The following is a 16,022-nucleotide window of genomic DNA, read 5'->3' as shown; positions in this document are numbered from 1 at the left end:
GAAGCCTCAAGAGGCTATGGAACCTCTACAAGGGGTTAAGGTTCATTACTTAGCTCTGTTTGTAAGGGGCTGGTGACGGGTGGCATGTATTTATAGCCACCGTGATGTAGGAAGAAATAGTAATACAATCAGTTCAGCATAAAATTTGATGTCTGTGAATCATGACATAGAAAATGTCTTTGGTTTTAGATTAATTTCATACACCAAATTCTTTAGCTTGTTATACGTATCTATCATCTATCTACCTACCTACCTGATAATTCTAGTAATGATGAATCTATTCTTGGTTCCCTTCTAACAGTGTCAGAGCCCTACAAACTATCTGCAAGGATTGGATGGAAAACCTATCATTGCAGCTCCTGTGTTTACAAAGGTAATCAAAATGTTACTTCTTTCTGCCATGGCTTTAAACACACCACAATACCCAAACAAAGTTGCAGGATCCAAGATTCACTGATTTTATCTCAGGATTTTGTTCTCTTATAAATACACTACAGGGTTTGGGTTTTTGTGGTAGCTGTTACCATGCCTCCTGAAGTCGCAGATGTCTAATAACAGTTTGTGTAATAAGGGAAAGGTCGCCCCCATCCCCATTCGCCATGCTGATCTCTATGGCCATCCTACTGCTTTAAACACGGTAGCCACATCTACGGGTCAGGTGAAAAGGTTTCTAAGCACTCCACAGTGTTCTCTGGATGTCTTTGGTGCTCAGGGAGATGCAGTTACATGCTCTCAGAAGGCTTAATATAGACTTTGTCACTCAAAGACAAAGAGCTTTCTTTTTCTAATCCATAGTGTCAACTCAACTATTGTAGCGGCATCAAATTCTGAGTCTCATAATCTTTGTCTTTAGAACTGGAAATTTTACTCAGGAACTTTCTTTACAAATGAAAAAACAAAACAAAAAAAAACAATGGTAGGCAGAGAGATTAAACAATGTAGCCAATGTTACAGAACTTGGTAGAATCAGGACTAGAAACAAGTTCTCTCATTTCTGTCTGTTGTTCTTTTATATAACATACTTTGTTTATATGTTGCCCAGGACAAAAAATTCAAAGGTGAAAAACTGAGTCACACTGAATTTGTTTTGGTATCATGAAGACGACATGAATGAAGTTTATGCCTGGATTTATAATTTGTTCTTTATATGAATACCAAACTTAAACCCAGAGAGATCTTATCCTCTCAGAAGTATGTTTTAGAGCAATAGTTTTCGATCAGAGTTAATTTTGCTCCTCAAAGGACATTTGACAATGTCTGGAGACACTTTTTGATTTTCACAACAGGAGTTGGCATCCAGAGATACTGCTAAACATCCTGTAATACACAAGATGACAGCCTTCTGCAACAAAGAATTATCCAACCCAAAATGCCAGTTAATCCTGGGGTTGAGAAATCATGGATTAGAGAAAAGTGTCCAAAAAAAAGGTGTCTTTCCCAATAAGTACTGATCCTAAAGGAGGAGCTAAATTCACAATTTCCACAGAAACATCAGTTTTAAGGCAAGTTCTACCATATTAGCTCATCCAGGATGGTTTTCCAAAATTAAGCAGAGTCTGAGTGAGACATGTTTATCCATGACTGTATCAGGTGGGCAAACATTCTTATGTGAAACAAGATGCATCTCGATTTTTCAGATGTTTCCTGTAACCTGCTTTCAGAATTTAAGTTTTGCTCTTTTCAAAGACTAGCAGTAGGAAAGCAATGTGTTCTGATTTGGTGACTACCAGACTTTAATGAAGAGTTTTAAGTGTGTGTGTGTGTGTGTGTGTGTGTGTGATGTACCTAACAGAGCTACCTCTATTTGTCTTAGTTCACTGCTAAGTCACCTAGCCTGGAAACAAAGCTTTAAATGCTGAGAAATCTGAACACTCTGTCGTGGCGATTTGTCATAACACTACCTTTCTCAGGTAGTGCTGATTCTTCAAAGGTAACAAAATCACAGAATAATTTATTCCGTCCCAAACTGAAGTCTCCTCCCACTCTTCTCCTCACTACCATCTGCCCAACCAGACAGCAGAGAGGTGTCCTTACCTCCCTCCACACTTTCTGATCCTTTGGGGTTGCTGACTTCTCTGCATCTATATCACCTGGTACATATCTCTGATACAACATTTAGCACAATAATAAGAAGGTTTACTTTTCTATCTCTCCCAAGCACCTTAAAGCCTATCTCTAATATCTAGATAGGAGTCCACCATGATTATAATAGGTCCAGAACTATCTTTATTATTCCCAAAAGCCTAATAAGACTTTAAAAACTATTCTTGACATTTAATTTTCATGGACAGGTTAGTCACAAGTTAGCTGTTTTTGCGTGGTGACTGATTACCTCCCTCTAATTGGATGCTCTGATTTGCAGATGATATATATGCCTTTGATAAATAAAAATGAGAAAGTGAATTAGTCATCAGTGTATGCTGTTTATCAGATAAATCTCCAAAAATGTTAGCTCCGTGGTGGGAAAGCAATGTCTAACACAGAGACTCAAACTTCGGTGAGGCTTTCTCAGCCCTCGGAAAGTGTGGTTTTGTCTCCATAAATGGGATCAGGGCTGTTCAGATGCAGGGCTCTAGCGTAGCCTGTGGCTCAGATTCCAGAGGGACTTATCAGCAACAGTGTGCTTGCGTTAGTTTCCATGAGCGAGGGCAGAATTGAGGTCATCGTCACTGCCAGTGTCATTAGAAAATTTCTGAATCAGAGCCACTGATGATGGTAACCACGTGGCGTGAGCCGTGATAACCGATCATTGGCATATGTTTGCTTGGGTTTTTCCTTGTTCTATTTACTTCTTTAGGGACTTCTGGCATTCCAGTCCCTATGATTCACTTCTATACTGCCTAACAAAGCATTTCTCTGCCAATAATGTCATGAAGCCATTTTTTAAAGGGGCTTCCCTGGTGGCTCAAACAGTAGAGCATCTGCCTGCAATTCAGAAGACCTGGGTTCAATCTGTGGGTTGGGAAGGTCCCCTGAAGAAGGGAATGGCAAGCAATTTGAGGACAAAGTTTTATTTAACCCCTTCTACCTCCTTTGATGATGGGGGAAGTACTGGCATTATCTTCTGTTTAGAGAAGGTTAAAATGAAAAGGAGGATGCCCAGCAAAACAGTGGTAGAATTTGAAAGAAGTATGGGGTCCCATATGCTAGTTCATTGCTCTACTTATAGAGGATAACTTTTTTTTAACCTTTTTATTTTATATTGGAGTATAGCTCAATATAGTATGGGCTTCCCTTGTAGCTCAGTTGGTAAAGAATCTGCCTGCAATGTGGAAGACCTGGGTTCGATCCCCGGATTGGGAAGATCCCTTGGAGAAGGGAAAGGCTACCCACTCCAGTATTCTGGCCTGGAGTCCACGACTGAGTGACTTTCACTTTTCATAGCTGATTAGCAAAGTTGTCATAGTTTCAGGTGGACAGCAAAGGGACTCAGCCATATATATACATGTATCCATTCTTCCCCAAAGTCCCCTCCCATCCAGGCTGTCACATAACACTGAGTAGAGGTCCCTGTGCTATACAATAGGTCCTTGTTGGTTACCCATTTTAAATACAGCAGTATGTACAGGTCAATCCCAAACTATCCCTTTCCGTCATTCTTTCCCCCGGTAACCATAAAATTCTTTCTCCAAGTCTGTGAGTCTGTTTCTGTTTCGTAAATAAACTCTTCTGAAGGATGGCTATATTTTTAAATACTTTACGAGATAGACTATCCTCTATCCTCTGTACTGTATCAAAAACACTTTCCCTCTGTTTCCCTCGAGCATGAAGGGAGGTAGATGATCAAATTGGAATCTTACTCCCATCACTGCGCCCACTCCAACAGCAGCTGCTCGGGCGGGCTTTCAAGGCTGCCGCAGCACTGGGTCCAGCTGCTTCAGCAGTAATTTGAAGAGTGCAAGGGGGCAGGGGAAGTGAAAATTTGAAGAACGGCACTTCATTATATAATAGCAGAGGCAGGAAGCCCTGAAATAACTGGGCTGGTGGTTGGCTCTAGATTCCTGAAGATTATATGGGCCCCTCTCCCCAACCTGACAATTCCAGAGACTTCTCTGGCTCAATTGTTGCACTGGACACTCGTGACTATCTTGGAGCAAAAAGGGTTCTTTATCAATAAAAACTGCTCTGATCCAACTCCAGCCTAAGGCACTACAGCATTCATTTCCAGCATCTCCCAAAGTGCAAAAACAGCCACTAGATTTAAAAAAGAGAATAAAGTGACAATATGAACCTTGTAGCTGATATCTTTTCAACCAGTAAGGGAGATGCCTTTTCTCAAGGATGTCCCTGCATTATATCTGTGGGTATGGATCTACTGAGCAGGAACTGTGTCCTTTCAAGTCACATTGACAGCACCTGCACACAGCACTTGGTACAAAGCAGGCACCCAATAATATTTATTCTGTGGTGAATCACTTCCATTTCGGCTAAGAAGGAGTTGCTGCTTTCATCACTTTGTGGCTTCAGAGTGTCTTTAGGAGGAACAGAGAAAAAAAAAAAATCCAATAGCAAATGGCTGTGGAAGGCATGCTTCTTAAGGCTGTGTTGTCAATTACCCCACAAAGAATGTCTTCCTGGACGATCAGTACAGTGATGACACACAGGACGGATTTGCACTTTGGATACTGTTTACCTCAGCAGGTTGTAGACCTTTCATTATAGGGACTTTAATTCAAATCTGCAGTTCCTCGTTAAGACTAACTTAATCTTTGCTTGTTGGGAAATGTTTCATGTCTTATTCATCTTCAGCGAAGTCAAGGTAAATATGATCAAGTCTCATACAATGTGCCAGTAGTAACAGCCTAAGACCTGCTGCTGTGTTGAACATGGCCCCACTCACAAAACGTTCAAATGGCGTAACTGATTTGGACAGTGATGTGAGCCAATTTTTTGTCATGAGACTTTTGTAGAAAAGCACAGCTTTCAGCAATAACAACTATCATTGTCCTTCAAAGCATGACCTTCAACAACCTTTTCTAAGTGGCTTATAAGATGACCCATGGCAACTCCTTTACTGAGTATTGATGGTGTGTCATGCTGGAACAAGCTTCCATCCCATGTCACAGACACTTAACAGGCATATTCTATAACTGTAGTAATTCAAGTGTCTTGGCTATTGTCTCCAATAGAACACAGGTCTTGGCTTTCAATGTCAAGTGAGTACTTACAACAAGCTAACAGTGGTCGCAACTATGAGTAACATATTCTCTCCCGGAGGTCCTTCTGCAAGCGGGACTGGGACTTCCCAGGTGGCCCTAGTGGTAAAGAACCCTCCTGCCAGTTTAGGAGACATAAGAAAGAAAAGTTGAGTCCCTGGGTCAGGAAGATCCCCTGGAGCAGGAAATGGCAACCCACTCCAGTACTCTTGCCTGGAGAATCCCATGGACAGAAGAGCCATAGCATCACAGAGTCTGACATGACTGAGCCGACAGCACATATACACAGCACTGCCAGACTGAGACCCGGTTCATATATCTGAACTGCAGGTCAGGTCAGAATGAAGAGATTGACCTCATCCCACTCACATTCATTCTTTAAATGTGCCATGCTTTTTTAATTCAATCCCTTCTGCAGCTGCTACTTTTTTTTTTTTTTTTTATTTTGCCTCAAGAAAAAGAGACTTCATTATGTATGAATCCCAGGGAGATGTCTGATTGCCATTAAAGTTTTCGATAGGATCCCAAACTATCATTTTTGCACAGAATTGGCTCAGATATCAAAGTGAAGGGCTTATTCACCAGCTTGCCAGGAGCATCCAAAACTCATTGATGTTCCCTACTTATTGGTAATATTCTTGTCACTAGAAGCCACTGTTTGTGAGTAGACAAGGAAAAACCAGGTTTTTAATCAAATAGTTCCTCATTACTTCAGAAACCACTCTGCAAATTCCATCCTGAACTCCTTCAGCAAACAAATTTGGGAATGCAAAAAAAAAAAAAAAAAAAAGAAAGAACCTCAAACCCACTAACTCTTGTCTGTGGCGCCCCCTGGCAGTCACAATATCAACTCACACACCCTTCTCAGGTAAAAATCTCCAATGGTAGCTAAAGCCATGTGGTTCTCCTCACCCTGTTATTCCTTAGACAGATGTAAATATGATGGGTCCATGCACAAAATACCACATATTGTTAAGACAAGAGCTGTAAACAATCATAAAACATTTATCAGAGTGAATGACAAAAGCGAAAAAAACTCTGGTCCATCCTTCTCCAAAGTCAAACGTAAAGTGAAAGTTGCCCAGTGTAAAGTGAAAGTGTCCAACCCTTGGCAATCCCAGGTACCGCAGCCCACCAGGCTTCTCTGTCCATGGGATTCTCCAGGCAAGAATACTGGGGTGGGTTGCCATTTCCTACTCCAGGGGATCTTCCTGACCCAAGGATCAAATCCAAGTCTCCCACCACCTTCTGAGGCAAGAGCCAATACCTAAATGCAGACCCCAAAATTGTAATAATAGGAAAGCCCGAATTATTTATTGCTAATAGAGCTTGTAGAGGAAGATAATCATAACCTTTCCCATGTTTGTAATCTTTCAGCCTATGGTAAAAATGTGCCCACACACATGCCAACAGAGCTTTTCACAATCAAATGAAGTACGAATAACACAAATGAATGTGTGAATTTAAGCTCACAAATCACGATGAGTGAAAGACAAGTTATGAAAGGAAAATGTGAGTTCTATTCTCCCATAGAGTTTATTCTATTACAGAATAAACTGATATTTTACAGTTGAAAGTGATTTTAGTAAACTTTTTTTTTGGTGGAAGTTTGGAAGAGCATTTAATGATGCCTTCACAAAATTCTGACATATTTTACCATGACCCAAAACTTCACAGGCAATTATGATTATATAGAGATTGCCATTCTATATATGCCTCAACAGACTCTGAGGCTATACTGTAAAGAACACATACAGAAAACAAAATAGTGGAACAAACATCAATTTCCAGGACTACAGAAAGTTGACAAGCAAGCCAAGAATATAGATTTCCCACCTCACGGAACATTCTTAGGTGAAAAAATACATTACTTTCTTTTTAAAAAAGTTTTTATTTATTTATTTTTTGGCTGCCCTGCATCTTTATTGCTGTTCAGGCTTCTCTCCAACTATGGCAAGTGAGGGCTACTCTCTAGTTGTGGCGCAGGGGCTTCTTATCGTAGTGGCTTCTCCTGTTTCGGAGCACAGACTCTAGAACACTGGGGCTCCAGTAGTTGCAGCATGTGGGCTCAATAGTTGTGGCTCCCGGGCTGTAGAGAACAGGCTCAATAGTTGTGGCGCTCGGGCTTAGTTGCTCTGCAGCATGTGGGATCGTCCCAGACCGGGAATTGAAACCCAGGCCTTCTGCACTGCCAGGCAGATTCTTTTACCACTGAGTCACCAGGGAAGCCCCCCAAAATACATTACTTTCATAACGAATACACCTAGTTTATACTCAATATAAGTTTATGCAATTTTTAAAATTGTTATTATTTCTGAAAACCAAACTCTACTTGGGCATTTTCTCAAAGGAAGCAGAATGACTGTACTGAGAATTAGTATTTTTGCAAACCCTCAGAACATTTTGCCTAGTATTTGTCTGGCTCTACAACAGAGAAGGAAGAAGACAGTGAGGAAAACGTATCCTATGGGCACAGATGAGTATGTCTTTAAAAATAGATTTGATGTATATCCACCGAATTGAAGCTGCTGGAAATGTACAAGATTTGGAGAAAACCCAAACACAGAAGCAATAGTGCCTTTTCGGAAAACTCAGCACTGGAAGTTAAGTTCAGTTCAGTCGCTCAGTCGTGTCCAACTCTTTGTGAACCCATGAACTGCAGCACACCAGGCCTCCCTATCCATCACCAACTCCTGGAATTCACTCAAACACGTCCATCGAGTTGGTGATGCCATCCAGCCATCTCATCCTCTGTCGTCCCCTTCTCCTCCTGCCCTCAATCCCTCCCAGCAGCAGAGTCTTTTCCAATGAGACAACTCTTCTCATGAGGTGGCCAAAGTACTGGGGTTTCAGCTTTAGCATCATTCCTTCCAAAGAAATCCCAGGGCTGATCTCCTTCAGAATGGACTGGTTGGATCTCCTTGCAGTCCAAGGGACTCTCAAGAGTATTCTCCAACACCACAGTTCAAACGCATCAATTCTTCGGCGCTCAGCTTTCTTCACAGTCCAACTCTCACATCCATACATGACCACTGGAAAAACCATAGCCTTGACTAGACGGACCTTTGTTGGCAAAGTAATGTCTCTGCTTTTTAATATGCCATCTAGGTTGGAAGTAGATTCCAAAAATAGATACTTTTTGGTTCTAACAATATTCTTCTCATTACAGATGTTACAAAATTTATCAGCCTCTGAGGGTCAGCTAGTTGTCTTTGAATGCAGAGTAAAAGGAGCCCCATCTCCTAAAGTTGAGTGGTATAGAGAAGGGACCTTGATAGAAGATTCTCCAGATTTTAGAATTTTACAGAAAAGTAAGTCAATGCTTTTAAATTATTTTTTAAATAATTTTTAGAAATTTATTGTTTACATTATTTTTATAACTTAACAGTGAATTAAAATGTAATAAAAATAAAATAAAAATCACTTATAATCATAATCCATCAAACTAAGCCCTGTTAATATTTTGGTGTACATTCTCCAAAACTTTTTCCATGTATTTTTTTTTTAATTGAAGAAAAATTGCTTACAGAATTGTGTTCTTTTCTGTCAAACATCGACATGAACCAGACATAAGTCCAGATATATGTCCCCTCCCTCTTGAACATGCATGTTTTTTAAGTAAAAATCAATGATTTTTTGTAAATTGATTTTCCCTCAATATTTCATGAATATCTTTCCATATTAATACAGATCTTTTTTACCTTTAAAAATAAATCAATTCAATTTCATATTTACTTAATCACCTATTGTTGAAAATGTAGAATGTCCAAAAATTTTTACTATTATAAACTATATCTCAAAGCATGTTAACAGAGAATATCTATGAATAAATTTGAGCAGAATTGTTATTGTAAGTTGACAACTTTTAAGCTTTTAATATAAATTGCCATAGTGCCCTCCAAAAAGGTTGAACTGAATTTACAATGATCATATAATTGATCACCCAGTTTTGGAGAGTAAAAGAAGGTACTCTTAATCATTATTCAGAAATTGCAAGAATAAACCAGATATCTGTCCCAGCCGAACTGGGACACATGCTGTTCCAGTTATATTCTACTACAACCAGAAATACATGGGAAATCCCTTTGTCTTAATACCTTCACTAACAATGGACATTAAATATTTTTTAATCTTCACTAATTTTATAGGTCCAAAATGAGAACACCTGTTTTAATCTGCATTTCACTAATTAGATGTGGGATGGAACTTCTTTTTCATATTTATTAGGTCTTTAAATTTATTTTTTTAATACCTATTCATATCATTTGTTCATTATTTATTTGGGTTTTATTTTTTATTGTAATAAACATATATGTGTGTGTGTATCCAAGTGGTTAATTCTTCTTTTCTTGTCATGCAGTGCTTTCAGCTTGACACATTTCAGTCATAAATATGCTGAAATTTGTTCATTTTTTTCCTGTCTATCACAAAATAGATTAGATATATGAATCAAATTACTATCAGGTTTAACAAGCAGCAGCAGCAGCAACAAGAATATTCTGAATACCATTTAAGCTGAGAAAAAAAAGAAAAACCCTCACTAGTTTTATCAGTGTTAAAGACTGTTCTGCGTGACTGCAATTCCATAAACATTAGTTGAGCACCTGTTTTAAGTACCAATCAGGCACTTTCAGAAATGCCAAAGAATTTTAAAATAAAAACTGCTCTTGAGGAACCTGTCATCTATCCTGAGGCTCTTAATATTAGAAACCTTAGGGCAGGAGGTATATTCTACATTATATCAAGATGTGATAGCCCAAAGCCAAGAATGATCTCTCAGTCTTCACAAAATTTTTCAGGTCAGGCTGAATGAAAACAATAAAAATAAATCATCCTGAATACCAGCTAATTCAGGAAGTTTTCCCAACCTAAGGTTTGCATGTCTCAAGTGGAACCCAGGTATGTCCCAAGATGCAGCCACATCATTTAAGTAGCAGCAGTTCTCTCTTGCTGTTCTTCTATGATAAATATCCTGTCCCCATTAAGGTCGTTGGTACTTAGGTCATTTTACTTAACATTTACAGATTAGCTTAGTCAAATTGCTCATGAGTATGCAGAAAAAAATTGTGAAATTCAGTGGGAAGCTTCTGATGAAAATATCACCTCTCAGTAAAATGAATGCTCATAATGTTTTAATTTTTTTTCCTTTTAGAACCTCGATCCATGGCAGAGCCAGGTAAAGATCATTTCAACTTTCATTTTCATGTGATCAGTGATTTGAAATATGTAATAAAACATATTGCAGTTATATTGGTGTCAAGAAAAAAAAGTTTTAGAAAGAAGATCGAAGCCGACTCTGGCTACTACTGAAGGAGAAGGAAACGAGGAGCATGTACAAATCTGAAATATATATTCAATACCTATTGTGAATACAGTTAGTTCTGGGTTGTTGAGGAATGTTTCTTCTTAGGAATATTCCCTCTTAGGAATATTCCCTCTTAGGAATATTCCCTCTTAGGAATATTCTTAGGAATATTTTCCTACTTATGATTTCCTTCACCTGGGCTGAGCAATTTCCATGATACTAGATCAATTCCAGTTCTACAGCCTATGTTACTCAAAAGTTACGCATCAGATTTTGAAATTCACAGAATCAACTCAGAATCAATACAATGTTAGTGGTGTTATTAGATTAGGTTGGGAGGATATTAAGATGACACAGAAGCTCTTACCTCTAGAAAATACAAGTCATTCGCAAACCACAGCGTAAACATCTGAATGTCCTCTCTGTGATCACCCTGAAAAATAAGATTGTATTTGTGTCCATGGGTAAGAATCATGGCTTGGAATTTCATTATTATAATTCTTTCTCCCAAAAACTGAATGGGAAAGCGTTCCTAATACAGACACTGAACAGAAGGGGGTGGCAGAGCATGAGATGGTTAGATAGAATCACCAACTCAACGGACACGAATCTGAGCAAACTCCGGGAGACAGTGAAGGACAAGGGAGCCTGGTATGCTGCAGTCCACGGGGTCGCAAAGAATCAGACATGACTTAGCAACTGAACAACAATAATCCATGTTGCATAACCTTGGATTATGCAGTAAGTAGGCCCTTGGGGATATAGTAAAGACCACAGTGGTCTTACGCTAAGCATTGTTTGCAGTGGAGAAGCATTTTTCCCCTTGAAAATATTTCAGTCTTTTGATACTTTCAACCAGAACAAGCTTTTTCACTAGGTAGTCTCATACACAAAATAATTTCAGAGTTACCCTAAAGAGGTCCATGCCCAAAACTAAGCTCAAGCTCCACAATCTAAAATTTCATGTCCAGAGAGTTCTTCCTTCCACCTTGTATAATACAAATACCCTTTGGAGACAGAATATTTTATCAGGCAGGTATAGTGTAGTCTGAATAAATTTATCAGATCATTTTCTGAATGCAGGTTCCTGAAAGCTGAGAGAGCAAATGTTTGGGAAGGGGAACAGAGAGAAGGAAGCATAAGCCTCAGAAAAAGGACAGAGAGGTACCAAAAACCAAACTTCGCCTCTCCATCATTTAAGATTCTTTGGGCAGCAAGCAAAGAAAACCTAACCAAACGTGGCTTAAGCAACAAGAAAAATCTATCTTGTCACACTGCAAAATGCCCTAAGAAATGGCAGTCTTGAGACTGCTTAATTTTGCATCTCAGATCATCGAGGACCAAGCTTTTTTCCTCCCCTCATTCTGTCACTTTCAGAGTATCCTCTTAAGCTGGTTCTACTAATATACCCAAAACAGCAGCCACAGTTCTGGGTATTACATGCAGATGAAAATGTCCAGAGGCAAAAATAGGGAATACTGCTCTCTGTTATTCCTTTTAAAGAGCAAAGAAAACTTTCCCAGAAACTCCCCAGGAGACTTCCCCTAATATCTTATTGATCAAAATTGTGCGTCACATGCCACCACCTAAGCAAGCACAGAGTTAGCATGACTGGTTAGCATGACCAATCACGATTCACCAACCAAGGCTGAGATGCCAGTCTGCCTTGAAGCCTATGGTCACTTCAGTGAGGGTAGACAAAGCCAGGATTCTATTCATAAGGAGTAAGGAAGACGAAGAGTTAACTGAGCAGGTACTCAACACTGTCTGCCATGGCTTCCTATCTGGTTCTCCTAGAAGTTGTCCAGCTAATTCAATCCAGTTATCACGAAACACTGAGATGCCAAGTTTCTAATACAACTTTGCTTTTGTTAATTTTGTTTTTAATGTCAGTTCTACTGAGTGATAACTGGAGGTTTATGTTACCATCTTATATCTCACTTCATTAGTTGCCAAGGAACACCTAACTATAATAGTTTAAGGCTGTAATCAGATGATTCTATCTGGGAATCGTTTCAGCAGTTACTCAAAGGGGGTTCATGCTCTGTATTGGAGTAATCTTAAAAGAATTATCATAGTATCACAAAAAAAAAGGTGCATTTCACTTTTCTTTCACCCAGAATTCTAAGTTGCTCGACCGACTAATTACTAGTAGCTAAGCAAAATATTTACTGTCCAGTTTTAAATTATGGCCTTCATTTAAAATTACCTCATGACAAAAGTTCCCCACAGAATAGGTCACAAAAAAAGAAGAAAATAGTTCTCCATGGAAATAGTGAGATCTGGGTTTAAAAATTGTTTTTTTCAATCCTTTTAGTTCACACAGAACTCCTTTTGCTTTTTAAAAAAATTTATTTAATTTTAATTGAAGGATAATTGCTTTATAATATTGTGTTGGTTTCTGCTATACATCAGCATGAATCAGCCATAGCCTCCTTTTGCTTTAAATCCTTTGTTTTTGTGATTTTAAGCTTATTGTTTCTTGGTTCTACTTTTGTTTTCTGGACTGATGACATAAAAACATAATAATTATGAATCCATAATCTGTATTATATTATTATTAAATTCTCTTGCTGAGTGTCTGCATGGAGTTATTCATTTTACATCCTTTGGCTCATTTGGTCTGCTAACCAGTCAATTCAATCAAACAATTGGACTAATTATTTTCAAACGATATAATCATCTTCTTCTATTGACTTTTATAGAATCACTATCTAATATCAGAAAATTCCATAATTCCGTTTCCATAAAAAGTCAGTAACCATCTCTGCTTTATTGGCTTTAGAGGAGATCTGTACTTTGGTCATTGCTGAGGTATTTGCAGAAGACTCTGGGTGCTTCACATGTACTGCAAGCAATAAGTATGGCACAGTGTCGAGCATTGCACAGCTAGATGTGAGAGGTAAGGATTCTTTCAATGCCGTAACCGTCTAGACCAGGGATTCCCTAACCCCCAAGTCAGTACCAGTCCATGGCCTGTCAGGAACTAGGCCACACAGCAGGAGGCGAGTGGCAGGTGAGCAAGTGAAGCTTCCGCTGTATTTACAGCTGCTCCCCATCTCACTTTACTGTTTGAGTTCCACTTCCTGTCAGATCGGCAGCGGCATAATAAATGTAATGCACTTGAATGAATCATCCTGAAACCAACCTTCCCAACCCCAGTCCATGGAAAAATTGTCTTCCGCAAAACCAGTCCCTGGTGCCAAACCACTGATTTAGACTATGATATTGAATATGAGTATGAAGAGTATACTTTACCCTTTCTTACTGCTTTTTATATGAAGCTAGTGTGGCTCTCCTCAAATGTTTTTGAATTATTGAGGAAAGTGTTCCTGAACAGAATTCAATTTCTAATTTCTTATCGCATTTATCTCCACCATCTCAGTTATCCTGCTGTTATTTATTATATTCCCTAAGAAAACATCTCCTTGGTCTTACATAGACTTCTAAAATTCTTTCCAAAATGCTACTTAGATTTTTTTGAGTTTCTTCCCCCTGTAGCCTTACCATTCTTTAATGCCTCAGATTGTGTTTTCTGTTTTTGACAAGCATCTCTCATTAGCACATTCACCTAAGTTGGATTCCTGCCCCAACTCAGGTTTACAGTCCTTTCTCAGTCTTGTTGAGTAAGGCTAATGGCTCAGGTCCTGTTATCATCCTTTCAGGAAATGAAGATCTCAGAAACAATGGGTCTCTTCACTCAGCCAACTCCACCACCAACCTGGCTCTTATTGAGCAACAGACATCCCCACCCAACCCAGAGCCTCCTGTGGAACAACCCCCTAAACCCAAACTGGAAGGGGTCCTGGTGAACCACAATGAGCCCCGGTCCAGCTCAAGGATCGGGCTCCGTGTGCACTTCAACCTGCCTGAAGATGACAAAGGAAGCGAAGAATCCTCCGAGGGTAGCATGGTAACCGCCCACCAGACCAGGCCAGATCCCTTCCAGGAGAGATTCAATGGACAGTCAGCAAAAATCTCTGAGCCTTCCTCACCCGTCAAAGAGCCCCCTCCAGTTCTGGCCAAGCCCAAACTGTAAGTAAAAATTAGAATGGATAACCAAGAGTGCCTGTGACCTTCTCTGAGTCTGCCCTTCTTAAAAATGATGAAGCTGAAAAGGAGAATTATGAAATGAGAAAACACACATTAAATGCTTTGCAGATCATATATCCTTACATCAGTGTAAATGTGCTATTACTATCATCCTTACTATTCATATTCTACTTCCAAGAAATGTTACATCTAAACTGGCTCAAAAAGATATTTGTCCTATACTAGATTTTTTTGAGTTTTTTCAGGTGAAGCACTTCTGCACTTTTCTGTTTTAATAAAGCTTTTTTGACTCAGCTTCTTGAGCCATTTTACCTTTTGGCTACACTGAGCAGCTTGCACAATCTTAATTCCCCAATCAAAGATCCAACTGTGTCCCCTAAAGTGGAAGCATAGTCTTAACCTCTGTACTGTCAGGGAAGTCCCTCCACTTCCTTCAGTATTTTTTGCACCTGAATTTTTTCCTTTTTTAGAAAAATTCAGATATAGTTGATTTACAATGTTGTACTAGTTTCTGATGTACAGCAAAGTGATTTAGTTATACATATGTATTCCTTTTCAGATTCTTTTTTCTTGTAGGTTATTACAAAATATTGAATATAGTTCCCTGTGCTAAAACTGTCTGGATTTTAAAACCCAAATTTGCCACTTCTGGGCTCTTATAAATATCTTTGTGTCTATTGGTCTGTTTTTTCAATTAATTTATTTTTAATTGAAGGATAATTGCTTTATAATTTTTGTATTGGTTTCTGCCGTACATCAACATGAATCAGCCATAGGTATACACAGATCCTAGGTGCCGCCCCACTTGAACATTCCTCCCACCTCTATACCATTCTTACAAAGCCCTTTCTTAGGTCTAATAATCTTTACAGCCTATAATTTCATCTCTCTATTTCCCATTTCTACTTCAGCTTAAGTTTTTATACTCATTATAGAAAAGATATCAACTGTTTTTTAGATAGTTCCTTGATATGGCTAGATATGCTGTGGTAACCACAGTAGGCTTCATATAAATGTAAGGGGATGAAAGAAGTCATAAAAATTCAGTCACCTCTGAATTTGATGCACCTGTGGCCCAAACCCTCTTCAGAGCTTCCATCAGCGTCCTGTTGCAATATTTAGTGTGCATCCATAGTAAAGCAAATGTTGAACGTGATAGTACTATTACGTTCTGTTTGATCCACACATCAAAGTGATAAAAATTACATTGATAACTACATAGACCTTTAAATATCAACAGTGAAATTTATGGTAATAGGACTCCCATCATGTGTTCCTTGGTGCTGATCACAAGGTACTCACTGGAAGCAGTTCATGTTGCTTAGTTTTATATTTTTCTCCCTACCACACAAATTCTGGGCATAAAATTAAATGTTACGAAACATACAAGTCACACCCAGAAATACTTCAGTTCAGTCACTCAGTCTTGTCTGACTCTTTGTGACCCCATGGACTGTAGCATACCAGGCCTCCCTGTCCATCACCAACTCCCAGAATTTACTCAAACT

General features: G+C 39.0%; 1 protein-coding gene across 1 annotated transcript in view; it reads left to right on the top strand.

Annotated features, from left to right (window-relative positions):
• Nucleotides 1-16,022, top strand: part of MYPN (myopalladin) — an 86,354-nt gene that overhangs the window by 34,972 nt on the left and 35,360 nt on the right. The window contains exons 6-10 of the mRNA XM_005699104.3: nucleotides 302-373; nucleotides 8,326-8,467; nucleotides 10,309-10,332; nucleotides 13,247-13,363; nucleotides 14,127-14,496. Coding sequence (XP_005699161.2) covers nucleotides 302-373; nucleotides 8,326-8,467; nucleotides 10,309-10,332; nucleotides 13,247-13,363; nucleotides 14,127-14,496 — 725 coding nt within the window. The remainder of the gene's footprint in view (nucleotides 1-301; nucleotides 374-8,325; nucleotides 8,468-10,308; nucleotides 10,333-13,246; nucleotides 13,364-14,126; nucleotides 14,497-16,022) is intronic.

Source organism: Capra hircus, chromosome 28 (genome assembly GCF_001704415.2).
Source record: "Capra hircus breed San Clemente chromosome 28, ASM170441v1, whole genome shotgun sequence".
Taxonomy (NCBI): Eukaryota; Metazoa; Chordata; class Mammalia; order Artiodactyla; family Bovidae; genus Capra; species Capra hircus.
Note: the sequence above shows the minus strand (reverse complement) of the source record. Positions and strands in the feature narration are given on the sequence as shown.